The sequence below is a fragment of the Limulus polyphemus genome, unplaced genomic scaffold (assembly GCF_000517525.1).
Source record: "Limulus polyphemus unplaced genomic scaffold, Limulus_polyphemus-2.1.2 Scaffold27, whole genome shotgun sequence".
Taxonomy (NCBI): Eukaryota; Metazoa; Arthropoda; class Merostomata; order Xiphosura; family Limulidae; genus Limulus; species Limulus polyphemus.
This window is the reverse complement of record NW_013665637.1, coordinates 1379032-1402080: the sequence shown is the minus strand read 5'-3', so window position 1 is coordinate 1402080 and position 23049 is coordinate 1379032. Positions and strand designations below refer to the sequence as shown.

General features: G+C 33.2%; 2 protein-coding genes across 6 annotated transcripts in view; one reads left to right on the top strand and one right to left on the bottom strand.

Annotated features, from left to right (window-relative positions):
• LOC106459428 (follistatin-related protein 5-like) overlaps positions 1-3510 on the top strand; it is a 133904-nt gene extending 130394 nt beyond the window's left edge. For all 5 annotated transcript variants that reach the window (XM_022386075.1, XM_022386054.1, XM_022386062.1 and 2 more), the window contains exon 15: positions 187-3510. In XM_022386075.1, coding sequence (XP_022241783.1) covers positions 187-551 — 365 coding nt within the window. In that variant the 3' untranslated portion in view covers positions 552-3510. The remainder of the gene's footprint in view (positions 1-186) is intronic.
• Positions 3511-13023: 9513 nt separating this feature from the next.
• On the bottom strand, positions 13024-22699 carry LOC106459359. Its single transcript, XM_022386049.1, has 2 exons — positions 21804-22699; positions 13024-15387 (listed from the first exon to the last, which is right to left on the bottom strand). The coding sequence occupies exons 1-2, from the start codon at positions 21867-21869 to the stop codon at positions 13213-13215; spliced, it is 2241 nt and encodes a 746-aa protein (XP_022241757.1). The 5' UTR covers positions 21870-22699; the 3' UTR covers positions 13024-13212.
• Positions 22700-23049: the final 350 nt, after the last annotated feature.

Genomic DNA, 23049 nt, shown 5'->3' with positions numbered 1-23049 from the left:
TATATATATATATATATATATATATATATATATATATGTATGTGTGTGTGTGTATACTTATGAGACATTTAATCTGTAGTTTTTATATGTATGCTAAACAATTTAAATTTCATGCAAGAACAAGCATTATTTTTCATAGAATAGTTTTTATGTTCTCACACAGCAGAGTTTAAAATTTCTGTACAGGCTTACAGTTTCTATTTGATGTGAGGACAACTCTCCATATCAGTGACATCACCTACTTTCCATCACGTACCACACAAAGCTATGACTTGTATGCCAGTTCCTCTAATAAGGAAGACATCTTGTTCGTTGACCTTGCCAATGGGAAGGTGGAAATGATCACTGGTATTGGACAAGCAATGGACCCAGGTGTAGCAGAATGGAAGAACACAAATCGACCAATGTCCAGTGCAGGCATCTTTGGCACATACATGGTGACCACTGCCAATGAAGCAATCTTTGTAGTGAATGGTAAAACAAGAACAGTGAACTGTGAAATTGGAAGTATTGTCCATCCTAGAATGGTGGTTTGGGTGAAGTCACCTTGAAATCACTTGCAGATGGGGTGATTTTTTTTCATTTTAAATAAGATATACCTGTCTACTTAACCTAGCAGGACCTGCTGACAACAATTGTTTTGGCAAAATTTCTAGATAAAATATCATTTACATAAAATAGTATGTGATAAATTTTTTCTGTCTTTAATGCTTCAGTTTATATTCACAAAGATGCAAGCCCAGTAATGGGAAAACTGAAATACTTTCAGGAGCAGGTTACACAACTGAAGCTGTTTACCTTTGGAATCAATATTTTATGTATTTCAGTTTACAAATTATTAAAAAGAAAGAAATCTGGTCAGAAGTTTCTAATCTGTAAAAATGCTGTGCATGTATGTTAATATTTTGATTATTAGTGACAGTTTCTTTTTAATACATGTAGATGTAGTCATTTTTGAAATTTCATCATAATGAATCAGGCTTTAAGGAAAATAAAAACTAGAAAACCTTATGTAAAGTTACATATAAGGCATAGATGGCTTTTCCATATAGATGACAATTGTCAGACTGATATAAGCACTTATGTTTTTAGAATGTGTGAAACAATATAATATCAAACATAAGATGGCAATATAACTTTGTCTAAAGAAAAATAATATTTTGTTTGCTATTTGTATAAGTATCTTTACATTCTAGATAACATATTTCAACATTTTGTATAAATGCTGTTGCTTTGTAACATTCACAGTAAGAAAAGCTTGTACGTTTATCAACATTTATGTTTTGGCTGTTAAAGTTAAATATGTTATATAATATCCTTTTTATTTGTAGTTTGAACAGTTGTCAGAGATGAGAAAAATTACATATGGGTATATTGTAGTCTACAATGTTGCCTCATTTTCATACATATCTGGTTTAAGTCTCTCCTAGAATACTTTGTTCATATATATGCCATAACATTTCTCTTTTCTAACACAAGTTTTCTAATACATCTATATAATATGAAGTGAACACCAACACCCATGTACACTTAAATTTATAGTCAAATATGGTAAGATTATTATTCATGTTGAAGAATTTTGTATTTCTAAGGAAAGTACTGTTATTCTTTTTTTTGTTTTAACTTTGAGCCATTTAGTTTTAAATATGGGGATATTGTGCATTTTCTACATCCGCTTTCTGAGTTAAGTTGATATGGTAATTTGAATTACATCTTATGTGGTATTAAATAACCTCCTGTTTACACGGTACTTTCACATTTTTAGGCATTTCCTAAGAATATGGCCTGATTTACTTTAAAAAAGTTCTTTAGAAAGTTAATTTCAGGATGATAACGTGATATGGACTTAGAAGAGTAGTATGATAATTTCTGTTAATTGATAAACTAGGTTACTTTACTGTTTAATTTATATGTGATATAAGTAAAAGTGGTAGTTTGTAGCTGTTTTGTATGTCCATGAAGCACATATAGGTTTAGTTATAAACTTAAAAATGTTATAAAAATAAAAAATAGAGCTAAATGTATATAGCAGTGTTGTCAGTATGTCAATGCTTTGTCCATAGCTCAAAGAAAAAGCGTGACATCAGTCAAAGAGGCTTGAATCTGTGGAGTTGAGCCTGCAGTAATGTGCAATTTTGTTTTTATCTAGATATTCAAATTTTGATATTTTCTTGCTAGTTTTTGTGGCTCCTGAATTAAAAAGTATACAGTAAAGTGTATCTTAATAAATGACATCCACTTCCCTTGCCTTAAGTTCACTCATACTCAGAAGCAATGTATCCTTAAACTGTTAGTTACAATTACATCTAGTTACTCTGTACATCAAATAAAACAAACTCCGAAAAAGGTTTGAAACTGATCACTTAAAGCAATTAATTAAATATTTCATATACTTTATACACATATTTGTTATTTATATTATTCTTTTTAAATGCTGCATTACTTCAACAAAAATTGGTAAACCTGAAGAATTAGTAATGAGGATTGTTTGGCACCAAAAGTGGCTAACATCAGTGCACAGTAGGGGACTGAAATGTACATTAGGTGAAATTAGTGGAATTTTGACTTATAAATTGATTATCAACTACTGTTTAAATGTTCTTGAGAAAAACACTGTTTTATGGACTCCCATGATACCAGTATGATTCTGCCAAGATCATTCGTTTCTGTATGTCAGAAGTGTTGAAATAATCATTTGGTAAGTGTTATAAATACACTGCTTTACATTCTGCATGTGTTTTGAAAAGTAAGAGATAACATTTCATTTATTTTTAGCTTGAATTTTACTACATAAGGAACTTGGTATGCATCTTTATATTTGAAGATGTGTTTGTATTAAATGTAGTGTTCATTTGTAAAGTTAACCTATTATAAAAAAGTAAAATAAACAACAGTATACCTACAGTACTTAATTATTGATAATAATAATAAATTGATTGTATGCAATTAAGAAAATTCTTGAAATTCATAAAATAATAAATATTAACATGAAACTTGACTAACAGTAATTTTCATTTAGATAATTTGCAATTCCAAGGAATGTGGAAATAAACTGAACATGTTAGCTATACGTACTAAGCCAGATACATGTTTTACATAATATAGATATTACCCAAGCAATCTATGTGTGATTCATTGAAGTACTTCATGTTGTTTTCAAAATTAAAATGTTTAATAATAAAGTAATGCAATGCAGGGTTAATGTCTAAAGATAAAGGCTAGTGTAGAGGCTTAATACTGTCTAAAATGTTATGTGAGTGAACATTAGTTTTTGTTCAAAACTGTCACAAATAAAATTACTTAATCTTTCTCATGAGATTTAAAATGATTCCTTGAAAACATAAATTCTCCATAATATTGGACCAACTTCTTATTGATATGTCATTCTCAGTTTTTCAAGAAATAAGCTGAGAGAATGTAAGATACAAAAATTGGTGTGATTTTATTATTTCCTATGGCACTGTAAGTTGGATCCAAAATATTACAATAAAGCTGGTCTTTCCAAAAACACTTCCAAGGACAATTTGATTATATAACCTTATGAGTGAATATGAAAGTTAATATTATTTAAATTCAAATTCATATGGAATATTCACCTACCTTTTAGTGAGTAACATGATTCCTCCAACATTTAGGCAGTCATGCTAAGTTCTAGGTAGTGGGAACATTACCACACTTCTCCATCTAAAGGCCCTTTAACATGTTTACACATGCTTAGAATGAGACTAACCTAAACATTTTACTTATATTGTCATCCTCCTAAGACCAAACCAATGTTAGAAAGGGAAAAAGTTTGTATATCAAATGGTAAGTATCTGTTTTGAATTGATATTGACTTAATATACAGTACATCAACTTATCATTAGGTATTATACATAAATTCCCATTTTACAATTCTTGTGGGTTTTTTGAGAAAACAAGACATTATCTTTCTTATACAGGGAATATGTTATCAACTGAGAGCCTAAATTTCAGAAAATAATTACAAAAAGAAACTGACTAGAGAATCCACAAAAATGTGGTTGGTTCTAAAGTAAACAGCACTAGAGAATTTCTTAACAACCCCAAATTTGGTCAGTAACACAAACAAAACAAAGGTGCATGACAATTCTATTTTACAACATATATGCCTGGTAGGTTAGAATCAAAAGCATATCAGACCATCCAAGACATAATCAATTAAGACAAGTACTTAAGGATGTCCCCAGATCAGAATGGGTCCACATAGCACATAAAGGTCTCATTACTACAGGAAACTGTATTTGTTTGTAGTTAGGCACAAAGCTATACATTGGGCTATCTGTGCTCTTCCCACCATGGGTATCGAAACCAGGTTTCTAGCATTGTAAGTCTTCAGACATAACTTATGCCACTGGGAGACAGGAAACTGTAATTGGTAGTCCAATACAAACAGAAAAGGAGGTCCTTTTTATAACAGCATGCATATTAAATATTTTTTGGTATATGTAGTAACTAAGCAGGTCAAAGTCATTGTGGCTAAAGATAACTTTCCTCATCAGAGCACAGTTTCTCAAAATAGCAGAAGTCATAAAAGGATGTAGACTGAAAAAACAAAATAAAATACCCTCACTAAGCACTTCATGAAACTAAGACCACTAGTTGGGGTAATGGACACTAAAAACACACAAACAACAAAGTTACTAACCTATAAGGAAAAAGAAAGTGTTAATTATTACACAAGACTTCAAGATAACAAATGAAACCAAAGTAACAAGGGATTGGTACTTTTTTCGCAAGCCATCTCAAACAAGCAGTCTTGTATCAAGCTATGGTCATGAAGAAACTCCTCCTAAGAAACAGTAAGATATGTCAGTCATTCAATAAAAGCCCAAAACAGACTTCAAAGAAAATCAAGCTAACAAATGTTTGAATCTCCCCCACTGGCATGATCAAAAGGAGGAAGTGCATAAACCTGTGAACAACACTACCATACATAAACTAAAAAAACTATACTAAATGCACATTTATGGAAAAGAGAGAGTGATGTGAAGCAAGAGAAATGTCTCTCTTCACTATGTAGCAACCATTGTGAAAATCCACAATTGTGTCACTGAAACCCTTCATTCTTACAAAAAAAGCAGTAACTTTGAATTAAATATGCAAAATCAACAGAAACATCATCTTAAGCATCCAAAAATTAAAGGTACCTCCTAAAAAAGAAATCAGATGTTTTAATGTGGAAATTGTAAACTTCACAACAAACAGGCCCCAAGGATAATGGATCTGGGTGGATTAGGAGCTACCTATAAAGATCTTAAACACAGATTAAAACAGGTGAGAGCACCAAAGAGTGAGGAAAATTATTTAGTAAGGTATCAATAATCTGATCAACTAGTCTCGAAGGGAATTGACACAGAAGTCTCAGTAGCATAAATAAATGGAGGAATCTCAGCAAATGTTCAAACACTAGCAGAAATTAAATTGAAGATGTGATTGTTACAAACATACTTGTAAGAAGGCAAAATGAAACCATGGATAAAATCAAGTGATGTGAAAAATGCAATAATTAAAGTAGTCATCATAACATTCATTAACCAATGTGAAGCACAAAAACTATACAGCAGGGCTTCCAATAATGAAACTATGACCAAGGAGGGTGCATTACATAAGTCTCATTCTCGATATATCGCAAAATACTTTTGGATCAAAGAGAATACTTCATAATGTAAAAGATTTCCATGAAACAAATCTGGATAAGACATTACAAACTGGCAGACAAGTGATTGGTGTATTTAAAAGAGGCTTCAGGTATGAATGATGGTTCTTTTCTTACATACATGTGCAGGTGGTTCGAGATGTTGGTTTGATCTTGTAATGTAGATCCTCATCAGACCAAAATCTGCAAACATAAGTGAACATGCAACAGTTTTGTACCACCAAATTGATTGGTAATTTTGGTTTTCTTCTTGATCAAGCTTCAGAATGACCCATCCTAAATTAACAGTGTGCCAAGGGAACAAAGATTATGAAACTATGGATACTCCTCTTCTGCTAATGCTATAAACAAACAAACAAATACTTTCCAAGTAATTTTTAGCTGTTTTAATAACTTTTGCTTTAACAGTATTAATGGACCTCATAAATATCTGCTCTATGTGTAGCAACTTGAAACATCTCCAAACTACTGCATGTGGATGAAGGCTATTGTATTTTCTAAAATAGTGAGGCTATTTTACAACGAAAATGTCAGAAAAAGCATAATACAAACCTAGAGCTTAGTACTTTGAAGTATTTTTGTGTATGAAAAAATTAATAATCACATCAAACCTCAAAACTGAAGTATTCCTACAGTTAACACAATATTTTATTCCTCTGTCATATATACACAACTATTTTCATAAATGTACAATTTAACATTGTCTCACTCATCACAACTGAAATACAATGTTAATTTTCCACCAAACACTTTTATATTTAAAGTTTTTTTCCCACTTCTTTGGCTACCAAATAAATTAATTTAACCATTATTTTTTGCATACACCTGTAGCACAATTTTCCCCATTTTCCATTCATGACTACCTTATATGCTATTAAAAATTCAACTATTTTAAATCTTAATAGGTACTTAATAATAATAATATATATATATTATATTATATTACTCAAACTTTTATCAACATTTGTTTTTATTTCACCTCACTTATGGACATGTACAGAAATTTGGGTATCTTTGAATATTATTGTTACGATAGTGGAAGTCATGCAACTCTGATAGCATGCGCGCTGGAGTTTCTCAAACGATCATGAATTTTCCTGGCAACTCTAGTTTGTTCCAGGCGCCCTCCTTTTTAGTATATAAGCCCGGCAAATAAAGCCAGCGAAAAAGATAGAATTGCATAGATAGATAGATAGATATAGATAATTGAGTCAAACAAACAGTATCGCTAAAGTTCCTCAGAAATAATTTATACCGGAAATTAACAAACGAGCAGAGACGTAACATTATGAAGTATGTGATTTTTTTGTATACCATCATATACTGTATACTATTATTTATAGAAGAAAGTCAAAACTACAAAAATTGAGTTGCTTAAAACTTAAAAAAATTTATCCCTACTTTGGCAAATCACTACAATTATGTTAGTCTGAGCCAAAGTAGAAATAATTTTTTATTTTATTTTAAGTAACTCAGTTTTTGTAGTTTTGATTTTCTTCTTTCAATACTTTTTGTAGCATTAAAACTTTCTATATTATTATAGCTAGCTAGGTTATGTGTATATCAACCCCTACTTTCTCACACCGAAAAGTTAAATAAAAATAAACAATCCACTCAAAAGCTGTATCTGTGGACTTTTAAAATGTATAGTGGATTTCCTCTCATCACAACGAGTGTCAAATGTGTTGTTTAGTGACTACATCTGGAAAATAATCCATTACATCTTAACATATCTGTTACACCAAAAAATTATTTTTATAAGTGAGATCAGTAGCCAATAACATTAATATTTTATCAAGAATTACGATATAACTAAGGCTGCTGATTTTTGGCTTTAACTGATAAACACATAAAAAATGAAATTGGTGTTTTTCTAATAAACACCAGAAATGGTTATTCAGCTTCTTTACATTGATGTCCCCCACTTCCCCAAGATCCAACCCATTCCATACTGGTTCATTCCTTAGTAGTAAATTTGTTTTTATAATTTCAAAATTGTTAGCTGCTCTTATAAAGCTTTAACATAAATAAAACTATGTGTTATGCCTGTTATTACACCCACAAGAGAGATTAGTGAGCAGAGATTGTATGGTATATTAGATTATTCATTACAGTATTAAAACCAAAAACTCCAAAAAAACACAAATTTTAATGTATCTACATAAAAATAAAACGAAAACCTTGAAAATCACCGATTTTAGATGTTTAAATAAAATTATAAAACAGCTAAAAATAAACACTGGTTTAAAAAATAAATGTCAAAAAACAGAAGCCCAAGCTATAATGGAAGTTGGATACACTAGTTATGAAACAAGTGTCACATACATTATCCTGAAAAAAAAATTACATTTTAGAAACTTTAAAATCACTTACGGTGCCTAAAATAGCAAAGCAAAAGTCTTATTGAGACCTAACCAATGTGAAGAAAATAACACTCCTTTGATTTGAAATCCATAATGGACTATAACAGAAACAAATGTGGTAAAAGTTAAATGTAATTTCCACCATAGTTTGAAAATTTTAATCAACTCGAAACAATATTTTTCAGTTAGATGCACATCTATACATTATATATGACAAGTTGAAACCTTTAGAAACAGGTTGCAAAATTGATATCGAAGTTTGTAGAAATACATTCACACAGTAAGGCCATTTTAGAAGACATATACCACCAGATTATTCACATTTACACTTACTCTTCATGATAAAATGGATAATTATGAAGAGGGTTGGTCATGTTGCACATGAAGTTACAAATGTATAAAGCAAAATATTTGCAAGTTTCCAGGTAAGGTTTGGTTACTTTGTGAACATTATTATTAATGGTTTAATTTTCATCAAATATATAAATACAATTATTTTATGTTATGAAGTGTTTCATCAAACTACAAAAGACTTGACTTTCATCAAACACTTCCATTCATCTTGTAGTATTGGGCAAATATACAACCTGTGAAAGTATGAAAAAAATAACATATGTAAAACCAGATTTTATCAACTTAAACTCCCTTATCCAACATTTCACAGAACTCCCTACATTCTGTCAAACTGGATAGTTTTTATTGGATCATCATAAATTTACTTATGTTAATTGGTTCAGCTCTAGATCCAAAACCCAGCCACTGTTGGGTTAGGATGAGGGATCACAATTGAACGGGTGAACTGCAATTATGATGGCTCACTCCAAAGCTACAACATCTTCTCGGATAAACCCATACAAAGATGGAGCATCAGATTTGAGAACATCTCGTCATCTATACCAGCAGAACACCACTGCCCTACTCTCAACTGAATGGTTTCATCATTGTTTGTATCGTATATGACTATCATATTCAGGAGGATGCCTCCATGGTCCACCACCCCAGAGACAAGCTGGAAAGTGATAAGAACTACCATTGGAAGAAAATGGAAGGAGAAAATGCAGTGGAGAGTCCAGAGGAATGTCAACACTGGAGACAGTGCAATGAGTGACCACGAGAATCCTATTTTGAAAAGCACACCATACCTGATTTATTCAATGGCAGGAATGGGCAGTTATCCCCTTCTGCTTTACCCATAAAGTCCATGGGTGAATATGGTCTAAAATGGGCATATTAATGAAGCATATCAATATCGCAAGGAAAAACCTACAAGCAACCGTGTGGAACAGTGAGCATTGAGTAGCCTTGGAAATTATAAATCTGAAGTCAAACATGGCCTGACAATGTGGATTTTACCATTTGAAGTACACCTGGTCAGGCACCACTTGCCAAAGAGTGGGATTCATACAGGAAAAAAAAAGGAAATGCCTCTGAAAAATTAGAGGTATACAAAATATAACTTACCCAGTCACAGTCTCACGAAAGTCTGAAGGATGGCCACAGGTGGAATACGATAATCCGACAATGAAGAAACAGCAATCCGATGCAGATAGTGAGAGATGAATGTATGTGGTGTGGTTCACATACCCAATTGAAGAATTTCCTCCAAGGGACAATGAAGATGAGATGCCAGGGAAAAAATAAGGTGTCTAATTTGATGAGAAGACACATGGAACAAATTATGGGAAGAAGGAGACAAGAAAGTATAAGTCAATCAAATTAAAAGCCAAACCCAATTTGTAAGGGTGGAAGGAGAAAGTTCACAAACGAAGGAAATCTCCCACGGAATGAAGAGGTGGCAATGGGTACCACAGAAGGAACCTATGCAGGCAATATAACAACAAAGAGCACATATGAGACATAGTAGTCAATCCTGATCAGACTGAGAATGTAGGTGGGAAATGGAAGGAAGGGAAATTGGCGAGGAGGAGTTACCCTCATATGCCACCAACGTTTTGGGAAAGAAAGAGTGATTTGGATAGAAGAGAACATATGTGGTATGATAAAGGGTTTGTGAAACATCGATGGCAAATCAATCCAACCGACAAAGTGCACAGGCCAAGAGGACAATGAAATAAGTCTTAAGGGATAAGTGAAAAATTGAACATAAGGACAGAGGTTGAAATGGAGGATGATGACAAATCCTGAAGGAATACAACAATAGGGAGAGGGTAGGAGAGGTAAAAACTTTACAGTACCAGGAAAAACGAAATGTGTGGGATAACACAGCCCAAAAACCGTGATCGAGAAAACTGAAGACCCCTGACTAAACAGCCAAGTGAGGAAATTTGTAATAATAGGAATAGTAGGTTGAGCAGGTGAAAACTCCTGACTCAAGGACCAGTGGCGGAAAACGTTCCACTTAAATTGATAAACATCCATATAGGAAGAGCAAATGGAATGAGCTAAGATGAAGTGACTTACCGGGACAATCCAGATCTCCTTGCCAAAGACCAGGTAAAAACCAGATGTGAAGAGGGAGGTTATGAATGGCTGGATGAAATGAAGGTGACCAAGGTTGACATAGAAGGGATGGAATAAAATGAAGAGGTAATGGTGGGGCAGATTGGAGCTGGAGCAGTTGTGGAAACAACAGTTGTGCCAGCCAGTAAGGAGCAATCAGAAGGACCTGACCCAGAGTGACATAGATGGTCGAAATCACCCTGGGAAGAAGAGAGATGGGAGGTTACACATAAAGGTATTTGTTGGTCCTATCCCAAATGAACGCATCAACAGCCAGTGCAAGTGGATGAGGAAACGGAGACTAAAACAGAGGTACTTTGGTATTGAGAGAGTGTGGATAATGCATCCAGGTGAGGAATACCCCAACAAAGGCATAGCCACTGGAAAATGATAGGATCAAGAGATCACTCCATTGGATAAACTTTGTTGGGATGGGAAAAACGGTCCACAACAAGATTGAATGCACCCAGAACATGGCATGAACAGAGACGAATACTGAGTGTGTGGGCCCAAAAATGGAGATACAAGGGTTGACCAAAGAGAACAAGAATGGTTGCTGCCTTGGTGACTGATATAAGCCACCACCATAGAATTGTCAGAATGGATCATAACCAGACAATTCGTGGCAAGATAAAGAAAATGATCCAAAGCACGATATAGTGCCAGAAGCTCTAGGATGTTGATATGGTTAGATCACTTGACCTGAGACCACAGACCTGAAGCTTCCTGCTAATCGACCCACACCCCCAGTCCTGGAGGGAAACATCCTTGAAGATATGCAAATCTGGACATGGGGAAGAAAATGGAACACCTGCCAGCATGTGAGCCCTGTCCAACCACCAATGCAAATCGGTGACAAGGGAAGGAGGAAAGGAAATAGGAGTTTATTAGATCCCACGCAAGGTTCCACTGGTTGTGCAGGGCCCATGGAAGAGACCTCAGATGCACCCGACCCTATGAGATAAGGGCTTCCATAGAAGATTAAATCCCCAAAAGCAATAGAACCTCATAACCAGTAATAGAGGGAGCAGTAAGGGCATGGAGAAAGCTCCATCAAATGGAGTCGAAGAGGAGAAGGTTGGGCCTGACTGAGATGAGTGTTGTAAAAAACCATCCAAGTGGACAAGATATTGGGTAGGTATAAGGAATTACTTCTCTGATGTAATTAACCAACCCACACAAGCTGCCTCCATGAGCAGCAGATGAATGTCATGAGTGGACTCCTGTTAAGAACAAGCTAACAGAAGCCAGTCATCCATGTAATGGTGTAAGCACAACCCCCGAGCATGCATATGTCAGGCAAAAGCCTTGACTACTCGACAAACAATATATGGGTCCAAAGCAAGCCCGAAGAGCAAGGCACAAAATTGATAAACTACCTCTGATGAACAAACCGAAGATAGCACCTCGACAGATGAGATATTGGAATATGCAGATAAGCATTTGCGACATCTATCTGGTGATCCATAAACCTGGAGAAAAAGGTACACCCCCAGTGTGAGAAAATACTCCATGGTAAATTAGGGCAGAACCATAAAAGTGATTGAGGTGGGACAAATCAATCACAGACCACCAGTCCCTGGTTTTCCTGGGTACTACTAATAGCCTAGAAAAGGATGAGTTACAGGTTTGATGGCTTACTGGGAAAGAATATGTTGTACCACCTCCAACAGACATTGACTGATGGTCCTGAGACAAGGAAAGGATATGGATACCAGAGGCAATGAAGGAGGGGGAAAGGAAATGGATGACAAGTCCCTCAGATAATACCCGAATAATCCACTGAAACCCACTGGGTAGTCACTGGTTCTGTTGGTGATATGTCCATCGGTATTGAATAATATGATGAGAGGAGGAACTCTTGGAAGTAGGAACTGGTAAGGGCTGGGAAATAGTAATAGGAGCTTGTCTAGGCTTGGAATGAGAAAAACGAAAGGATGAAAGGATCGATTGCTGTCTCACTGATTCCACACGGGATTCCAAAGTCTCAGCAGTACTTCCGAAAAACAGACCGCTGGAGAAAGGTGGCCATACTTAACATAAGTAGGTGGGAAATGAATTTGGGACAATACAGTGTCCCTCCCCAGAAGGTCCTAACAATAGAGAAACCATGTGTCTAAGGAAAGAGCCAAAAAAGATAAACAGGCTAACATGGAGGTAGTCCAAAAAACACTCAGGAAAGACTAAGGTGGGAAACGAGCAGTCTATATTTCAAGAAATTTAACATAATTTAAGTGTTACATACCTGTACATGTTAATCAAAAATTATTCCAATAATTATGGAATTTTCTTTACTATGATTTCAAATCATCTTTAAATATATTCATACAAATATTTTTGTCATTTTTAAATCATGTAACTAAAGAAATACATTGGTTCTTTTAATTGAGGATGAACAATAAATGAAAAACTTTTTGATACATAACATTTTGACTAAATTCATGATTATTAATTTTCTGTTAAAATACTTAAAATCAAATTTACCTATTCTAAATAAAATTTGTGAACCCAACAAAACATTAATATAAAATTCTGTCCCTACATATTTGTCTTGTAAATATATGAAAACACTTGGATTATTCTGTAAAGCATATATATATTAAGTCGTTATAAACAACAATAAATAAATGAGAAAATATAAAACACATCACACTCAAAATCTGATGATGCTCCTAGAATGATATTACATATAAAAAAATAGAGGCATTAATATCACAGGGCTTCATCTGAAGCAGCTGCTGAAAGACGATCTAAAATGATTTGAAGATGATGATGCAAATTTTTAGGTTTATTTTCACCAGAGGCCTGAATGACAAGCTGTTTCCTATGTCCCACATCTAGTTTGAGGTTAGTTGCTGTATTTAGTCTTTGTTCGTACAAGTAGTTGGCAGCACTACGAGGGAAGGGCAGATCTTGCCTATAGACCTGAGTTGACTTCACTGGTTTTAAAGGCACAGACAAATCTAAGGAGTCAACAAACTCCTGTCGTCTCAATTGGTCTCTCTGAAACATTTTACTATGCAGGGGATCAAACTCACTACATATGCTATTTATTTGCTTTGAATGGATATTTTTGTTCAAATTATCCATAGTATTATAATTACAAGAAAGATTCTGATTACAAAGGACATTCTTACACTGAAACTCTGGAGAAGTTTCGTTTTGGGATACAAAAGTTCTATTTTCTGTTACTGCTGAAACTTGACACATTTCAAGAGGTTTATGCTGAGTAGGTGATGTATAGGATAAAGTATTTAAACCTGACAATAACTGAGAACTGTGACTACAAGACAATAATGTAGTTTTAGGAGAGGATGACTTACAATGAAGTGAAGTTTGATTTTCCATAATTAACGATTGGCTATTACTTAGAGATTCCCCGCATTTCCCTGATGTGATAATATCGTGCTGTCTGATATTTTCACATAAAGTTTTAGGAAAGTTTACATTATACAAAACGTTACATGCAGTGTCCTTAACAGTTTGCTTACCTTCCATATGGCCATAATTCAAGGAAGGGTTTCCAGTTTCTAATGGTAGGAATGGAGGGAGGCTCTGTGTTTCAGAATCACACCTCTCAGAGTGTACTTTTAAATTTGGTCTTGCAAAATGTTGATACTTTGGATATGGAATCATCTGTTTTGAAGATTTGCAAGTCTCTTTAAATTCTTGGTTTTCCTGAGTTAAAGCAAAGACAGCCTTCTGGAGCATCAACATTTTGGCATTCATAGATTTTAGTTCTAAGATGCTTGATTTCACCACAACTTGAAGTTCTTCTTTTTCACCTTGAAGCTGCTTAATTTGATCACTTAATTTTCTTGCTCTATCCACGCTTGTGACATCCTGCAATTTTTCCAACTGCTCAACTTTGTTTTGTAAAACTTCATTTTCCATTACATAGCTAATTAGCTGCTGCTGAAGTTCCAAAACATTTCTTTCCTTAAGAACAGAGGATACTTTGTTCTGACTGGAATTACCTATCTCAGCAGCACAAGAAACTCCTTTTCCTGATTGACTGTTTTTAGGTTGGGAACCAAATTCTGTTATGTCATATTTTTGCAAGAACTCATCTTTCCTATCATGGTTTTTAACATACTGAACATACAATTCATGAATATGAAATTCCAACTGATCTTTTTCAGCTAGTGCTGTTTCAAGTCTTTCTTCAAGTTGCCACCTTTCATTTTTCAATTCATGACAAGTAGCCTCCAAGTGTGTAATCTTGTCACAAAGGGTACTTCTTTCCTTTTCAACCAGTTGCAGCTTGACTTCTACATTGTTCCTTGTCTGGTGTCTGGATACATAGTGTTGCTGGGAATTTGCATGATATTCTCCATCTTGTGTAGCATATTGTTGATCTTTATCATCTACTTGTTTCCTCAATAAAAGTCCTTTCAGGTTAATAATATCCAGAAGAACTGAAAGTTCATCTATAGCTCCAAACATATAAAGATCTCTTTGATCCCCTTCTTCCTTATCAGGTAAGTTAACATTAAAAGTATCACTAACAAGTGTTAAACTGTTACTTTGACCTTGATATCGACAATCTGAATCTAAACCACTGTCTTGTTTATTATCACTCTCCATAATCAATCTTCTATTTGACTCACCATTTAAGTTGTCAATGTTACTTGTAGGTTTGTGCACTGAAGAAGAACAATGAGATGACTTAAGTCTTAGATCACTGCTCTTAAGATATCCAGAGACTGAGCAAGCTATATGAGATAATGGAACTTGGTTAACAAACTCATTGTTATAACACCTTGTCCTGTTAGTTTGAAATCTCCTATGATTGCAACCATGTGCTAACTGTTGCTGGATATCTTGAAATACTGGAGTGACATTATTTTGAAACACTTCAGCAGCTGTCATTCGTTCTCGGAGTTCCTAAAACATTAAGAAAGAAAAAAAGGGCTCTTAAAGCATGAAACTATATTATGCTTAACAAAAAAAAAAGGTTTAAAGAATTCTTCATACTCAAAAAATTACATGTATATGCAAGGATATATACATAGATGAGGAGCCAACAAACTTATGGGCACCTCATGATTTACTGACTATGAATATGCTGCTTAACAGACTTATATTCATTATCAATTTTTTCTCAATTTAAAGACTAAATCCAAAGATAATGCATTATCTGAGAACAATGATAGTGTTATTAAAACATGTTCTAAAGGTATCTTCATTATACTTAACCTCAATAATCAATACATAACACTGCATATAAACCATTCACTTCCCTTATCTGCATAGTGAATATAACAATGACCATGTAGTTACATTTTCAGAATATTTTTCTTATATATTGAATATCAACTACTTTAATAAAAAACAAAACACTTTAAATATATTGCTATAAGATGCATTGCCTGTGGATCTAGATTAAAAAAGTCACTACAATGAATATCTCATTTTAATATTCTTTACATTTTCATATTTTAAAACAGATATAGTTAATTACAGGAAGAACTTGTCAATCTAATAAAATGTTTAAGGAATTGTTTAGTATGCTTAAGTAAAGAGCTGTTGTAAACGAGTTCACAAGAATAGTTTATAAACAAAATGTATGTGAGTGTGTTATAAAGATGAGAAAACTAACTAAACTTAGTTAACACAAGCTCAATTGTCTCTGTGATCAATACAAGTGGGTAGCACAACATAGCATAGCATTTCATAACAACACATGATAACCAGATATTGTAGCTTACAAATGGTAAAACATGCATGATTACAAGTAACCTTAAGGATAAAATCACAGAGTACAGAACTAAAATTTTTAACTTTGCATAAGTATTTTTTTAAATTGGTTCACACCAAATATCACAGTAAGAAGCGGCAAATATCAGTTCATGTAATTCAGTGCAAAAATCATTCAATGGCACAACAATCTGTAGCAAAAAGGCAGTAATATAAACTGATCCAACTAAACTAGTCATCATTCAGCTACCAATTTATCTTGATAATTATCATCCACAAGAATAAAATGTAAAAATAAACACAAAAATACAGTAGCCACATCAATAAACAACCGATTACCCAAACTTTTTCAGAAGGTGGGCTTCCTTTAAATATTAAACCCTCATTGTTGATTTTTAGTTGCAACTATTATTCAAGACTTTATTAACTCTCAAATGTTCAATGCCATTTGTCTTTGTGATGCAGGTATTACTAATCATAATGAAGACCACAAATTTGTGATGTAAAATAATTTAGTTTTATGCTGTTACAGTTGTGCATAATTACTTTGATGTTTCAGCATAAACAATGTTTAAACATGTGCATGAGATACATAGTTTTTAGTTTGGGGCTTGTGATGCTAAAAACTGGGTTTCAATACCCATTGTGGGCACAGCACAAATAGGCAATTGTGTGTTGGGCCTAACTTGGCTTGGTGGTTAGGGTGTTTGACTCAAAATCTGTGGGTTATGAGATTGAACTTGTCACCTTTCAGCAGTGGAGTGTTATAATTCATTGTTAAAAGAATAGCCCAAAAGTTAGCAGTGGTAGTGTTGACTAACTGCCTTCCCTTTAGTCTATCACTTCAAAATTAGGGACAGCTAGTGCAGACAGCACTTTAGTAGCTTTGCACAAAATTCAGCAAACAAACAAAGCTTCATTAAATATAAACTGTATATCTGATATAACTTGGAAAACTCAAATATCAATATACTTATAGCTGTGTTGAATTTACTAGTGACTAGTATTGTGAACAATGGTAAAAGTTATTAAACACTCATTAACTTAAGGGAAAGACAAGACTAGGGAGTATTTTGTTCATTTGGGGCATAATGGGAAATAATTTGAAATACTTTTTTGCCTCCATGTCAACTAAGGTCAATAACCATTGCAGAAAGAAATGCCAGATGCTAAAGAATGGATAAAACAGATAAAGTTAGTAAGTATTTTTAATACTTCATTAGACATGCACCACTTTTTTTCAACACTTAGCTACCAGGATATGGGTTTATATGACCCCAAGTAATTTTATGTTGTTTTGTAAAAATTCTGATTTTTTTGCATGTTTATATATTAGTGGAAGCTTTGAATATAATAATATTATTTTTTACAAATCACAAGAATTAGTTCCCAATAAATTAAAATTACATAGGGTCACAAAGAACACCCTAACAGTTAGAGTTAACAATACCTGATCAGTTTAACTTTGAACTCTTGTATATGTTTTTACAACTGTTAATTTAGAGGATGTTCTTTACAGCAATAGTGATTTGCTTTAAGAATGTAATAACTGGCAAACAGTATTTACTATGGTTTGACACACACTTACAAATGTATAAAATTTTTACAAGAAAAGTTCATTATCCTGTACTGGTGTATAAAACCAAAAGCTAAAATTGAAATACTTATGTTTAACTACAGGACCCAATTTTCCAGACTACATGTACACATACAAGTATATTAATGCTAAAATACTTTTAATTTTTTACATGTAAATTATGTATTTTAGATTTTTTGTTTTTCTTTTCAACTTTTTTCTAATTGGAAAAAAATAGTTTTTCAATTTACATATAATTAGTTATAAATACAATATTATGAACTACCGCAATAAATTAATGGGAAAATATTTAATAGTTACATTGTTCTTCTACCTAAGAAACAACAGAGCTGAAATAAGTATACAGGTGTATTTCAAGAATACATTGTATTCACTGAATACTGTTAATGAATAAGTTTCATCAATTCATATTTATAAATATATACTTACTACATGTGAAAATGAGTACCTTTCAATTCAAAACACCAAATTAGACTCTAACTGAATTAACTTATAAAAAAAGGGGGAAACATATACACACCAACAAAAATAGTCCCCCTTAAAACTGATGCATTCCCTGTATGTATAGGGTATAATGTACTTCTGATTAATCAGAAAACAACAATGTCAAATAATTTGTGGATTCTGTGACATTCCTCAGTCACTTCAAAGCAGCAGCTTCCTCACACCCCCATAGTGAGTTAAAAATAAATAAAAGCCAAGGAGATCTCAGAGGTGTTGTATAGTATTTAATACAAGTCTAATTGCTTGCTAATCCACAACATCTGTGATTTATTGTTTATGACACAATAAAGTTCATAACAAACCCAGCAATAGGACACATATTCTGTTTACACCACAAAAGGTAATATAACTGGTTTAAATACTACATCAATATATATATTTTTAAGCACTAAATCCATCCCTTGGAAGTACAAGAAGATATGTATTTCCATTAACACTGTTGTTTCCCCACATGGTAACTACATCACCTCTCTGATTTTCCAGATGCAAACTCACCAGTGAAGTACACAGATGTCCAATTGGATTTCTATAAATCCCGACATTCTTCACAAAAGTCCAAATGAGATATAGAGTAAACCAGAGGGCTAAAGTAGGCCTTCTAAACATTACCACAGACTCATGAAGTTTGTTGTCCAAACTGAATGTACAGGAAACTAGGGGGATATAATAAGTCTTTTCAAAGCTTCCCACTGGATACATCAAAATGAGCTCACACTTGACAAGATGTTTGTCCAGTTTCCAACATTTGAGCAGCTCTGATAATTTATTCTTTTTTCAGAAACATCCACCTACCATCATCATCAGGCAGGATTACCACACAATTATATAGAAGCAATAAGCAAAATTAAAGCAATCACAAAGGCAGCAAATCCACAAATGAACAAATATGAAATTTGAATAAATTACTGTCTTTCCAGTGTGGGTAGCACATGCTTAATGTAACAAAATAGCTGCATTCTCACAAAAGGATAAGTTAAATTAGCACACGATTAAAAAGACATTTATTTCTGAAAATCATTCAGGGTAATTTAACAGATTATATTAAATGTTTGCCCATTTAATTGTAAATGCATATAGTGTAGTATACAATTCAATTTTATGAAACCCATCTCCATATTCAACCTAAAATATGAACACCAAAGTCAAATGCAGCAGCTGGAAACAAAAAAGCATACCATGTCTACCTCTGACAGATACATAACAAATGTATGCTCATAACTTGAAATTGTGCTTAAAGACTTTGTGCATGTAATTAACAGATGTAAAGTCAGTCATTCAAATGTTGTCTGCTCAAACCTTAAATTAATAATTTTGTAAAACATATTTTAAAAGTAAAAATCAGTTTCATTTCTTCTATGTTCACATGAAATCTATTTACTACAGTACATTTCAACCGATAGAGTTAAAAATCTTATTGAACATATGTCTTCATAAATATTCTGTTGAAAGAAAGATGCACTGAAGTCAATGAATACAGTAAATACACAGGTATTCTAGAAATTTTTCCTGGATTCTGTTTCAATAACACAATCTCTATTAATTAGAATGTTTCTATACACTATACAGTATTGACAGTCAGTAACTTTTGTGACAAACAAATATGGAAATTCATAAAAGGTTGTTTAAAAAGGTTATATGTACATCACTCACCCGACATTCACTTTCCACAACTCTTTCAATACAAAATATTTGAAAAGAAATAATGATACATGTATAATACTTCTGCAGGTAATAATGAAACTGTCTTCACAGAGAGAACACCTCTGTCATTAAGGACAGAAAAGAAACCCAATAATGTGAGTGCTTTCATAAAAATGGTTTTCCTTCAATCAAACCACTGGAAGTGCTCAAGGTATTAAACTATTTTTCTAATACTACATTTTTCTGTTCATCCTGGTGTTTTTGAATATCATGATTGATCAAGAATGTGATATTATCTAGGGTTGGAAAGTTACATGGTAACAAGATAAGGTTTTGACAATGACAGAATACAAAACTAACCATTAGATCTAAGCACAGGTAAGGTAGTGTTATGAATTAAAGATCTATAGTAAGTTTCTTATTTAACTCCTGAGCACTTTGTATGCATAGATACTTAAAGCATAGGTACAAGTCAGAAATTACATATAGTAAATTATATACTTTTTTTACACTACAGAATATATTGTGTGTACTTTAATTTACAACGTAGTTATAACAGGAAAATGTATTTCCAATATTAATAAACCAATCTTAAAAGGGGAGGTTTTTTAATGAGGTTTAAACAAATTATTTGGTGATGAGAACAATAAATCATTGGTCCCTATTACCTTAAAAAATTATTCTGATTTGGTTTTCTAGTCTACTTCTATGAAATAAGATTATAAAATAATTTAGTATATATATATATATTTCTAAGTAATTCAGCAATATACTGAAAAAATCCATATAAAACATGTCCATATCTAATCTATTTACTGCACAAGCTAGCAATATATATGTATAAAAGAACTGATCAAAAATTTTAAGAAATTGGATATATCAACCAAAACCACATTTACATGCTTCGATGAAAAAATGTAATTCAGCATTATTGTACACCTAATATTTTAAAGAAGAAAAAACATATTCATAATATTTTGTTTGTTTTTAGAGCATCATCTATTTAACAAATGTTTTAAAATCACTATGGGGGATTTAATGTGCAAAACTAACAGTTCCAGCATTTTGTTTTGAATTAAAAACAATTCATAACCCCAAAAGAATTATTTGCAATACCAACTTCTCAACATGTGCATGTACATATAAGTTAAAAGATATTTCATCAAGATACCAACAATTCAAGAAAATAGTACTAGTTACACACATATTTAAACAATCTCACAATGTTTCTTGAAAGAAATTATTAATCTTCTGACTCACAGGCACCAGCTCAAAATTACACACATTAACTAATACCTTATCTATAGAACCACAGAACAGATAGATACACAAAATATAAGGAAGATTTCATTCCTTTCCCTCAACATGTACAATAACTGAACTGGCTTGTACAACCACCAAAGTTAATACAAGTTCTAGTATCAGATACCGGTTTGCAATGTAAGAACTTTTGTTAAAATTATTTACAGTTCACAATAAACAGTAGATATTATTTAGCTGAACATAAGTTAGTAAAATAAGTAATTGATAAGCTGACCTAGTTCAATTATACTAAGCTGGTCAAAGAAACATGCAACTGACCTCCCATCTCATGTATGGTTATACTGTACTGCAAGCAATTTTTCAGAAATAATTTGTTTATTTAATATAATCAGCAAAAATTTCACTTAATGTTTAATTAATTTCTTGACACAAACCTTATTATTTGAAAAATAAAATACTGTTTTGTTTATGTATGTTGTGGTGTTGCTGAATGCAGAATGAAACATTTGCACAGGACAAAATATAAGAAAAAGATTATATTTGGAGTGACAAATTACTATACAATAAAGTACTTGCTCAAGATTACATTTCCACTCACCTTAATGGCAACTAGAGACTTTGCCTGTTCCTTTATAAGAAAATAAACAGGTGCTGGAATAGCCATCTCTGAAGGACAGGGGCTGGGAGAGAAACCTGGTGAACAGCACACTTCCTTGTTAGGAAAGGAAGTGTGTTCCTGGAGAGTCCCAGATATACAGTTTCTTCTGAGAGACTCAACTTCAGTAGTATCCTCATAGCTTGGACTCAGAATCACCTTCCTATGATGCTACAAATGCAATAAAAGAAATGAGTGAATAAATTACTCAGCCACATTTTTTTTTACAGTGTATTAATATTGTTTTGTGGCACAGCACACTTCCCTGTGAGGAAACGAAGTGTGTTCCTGGAGAGTTCCAGATATACAGTTTCTTCTGAGAGACTCAACTTCAGTAGTATTCTCATAGCTTGGAGACAGAATCACCTCCCTGTGATGTTACAAATGTAATAAAAAACAAGTGTGAATAAACTAACCCAGCCCAATTTTTTTACAGTATATTAATATTATTTTGTGGTCCACTTTCATAATTTGTGTATTTCTTAAAATGCATTATAAACTCCTTCAGAACAATGCAAGCTAGTCCAACGTTTTTTGTATTCTGCATAACTGGTGGTACCAAGTTCGAGTTCTTACTCTCGTGGCAGACTGCCTACTGTCACATTTATCTTTCTTTATAGTAACAGGATCTACTCGTCCCTCACGTAAATAACACGTCATCAGTTCAAGTAAGCAATCGTTACATTGTTACCTTTATCTGCACAGCTGATACAAAGGCTGCACTACTTACCGTACTTGTGCGTATACCAAAGTACGAGTAGCTCGTAGTGTCACGCGCTCTGCACAGAACTTGCACGAAATACACGATCAGGCTGCAAATAACCACGACGATATACAGAAAGCCTAATCATTGTCCTACTGCGCTTATCATGAAATGACTGCATTGAAGATAGCTCACTCCTGGGCCTTTTTTGTACAAAATAGAATGCAAATAGCCATAACACATTATGAATCTATTATGCTAGAGACGACACTCTGGTCCAAACACATGAAAATATTTTTCGACTCCAGATTTTAGATTCTGATGAAGTCATTATAAAAATTAATACAAAATTCTAATTCAAACATGTTACTGGTATACCTGAATGACGACTTACGTATTCATAAGGTTATAAAAACAAAAGAACAACAACAACATAATTTTGGTAGAGTCATAGAAATCCCAAAGGATTTGGTTTAGAAAAGCGAC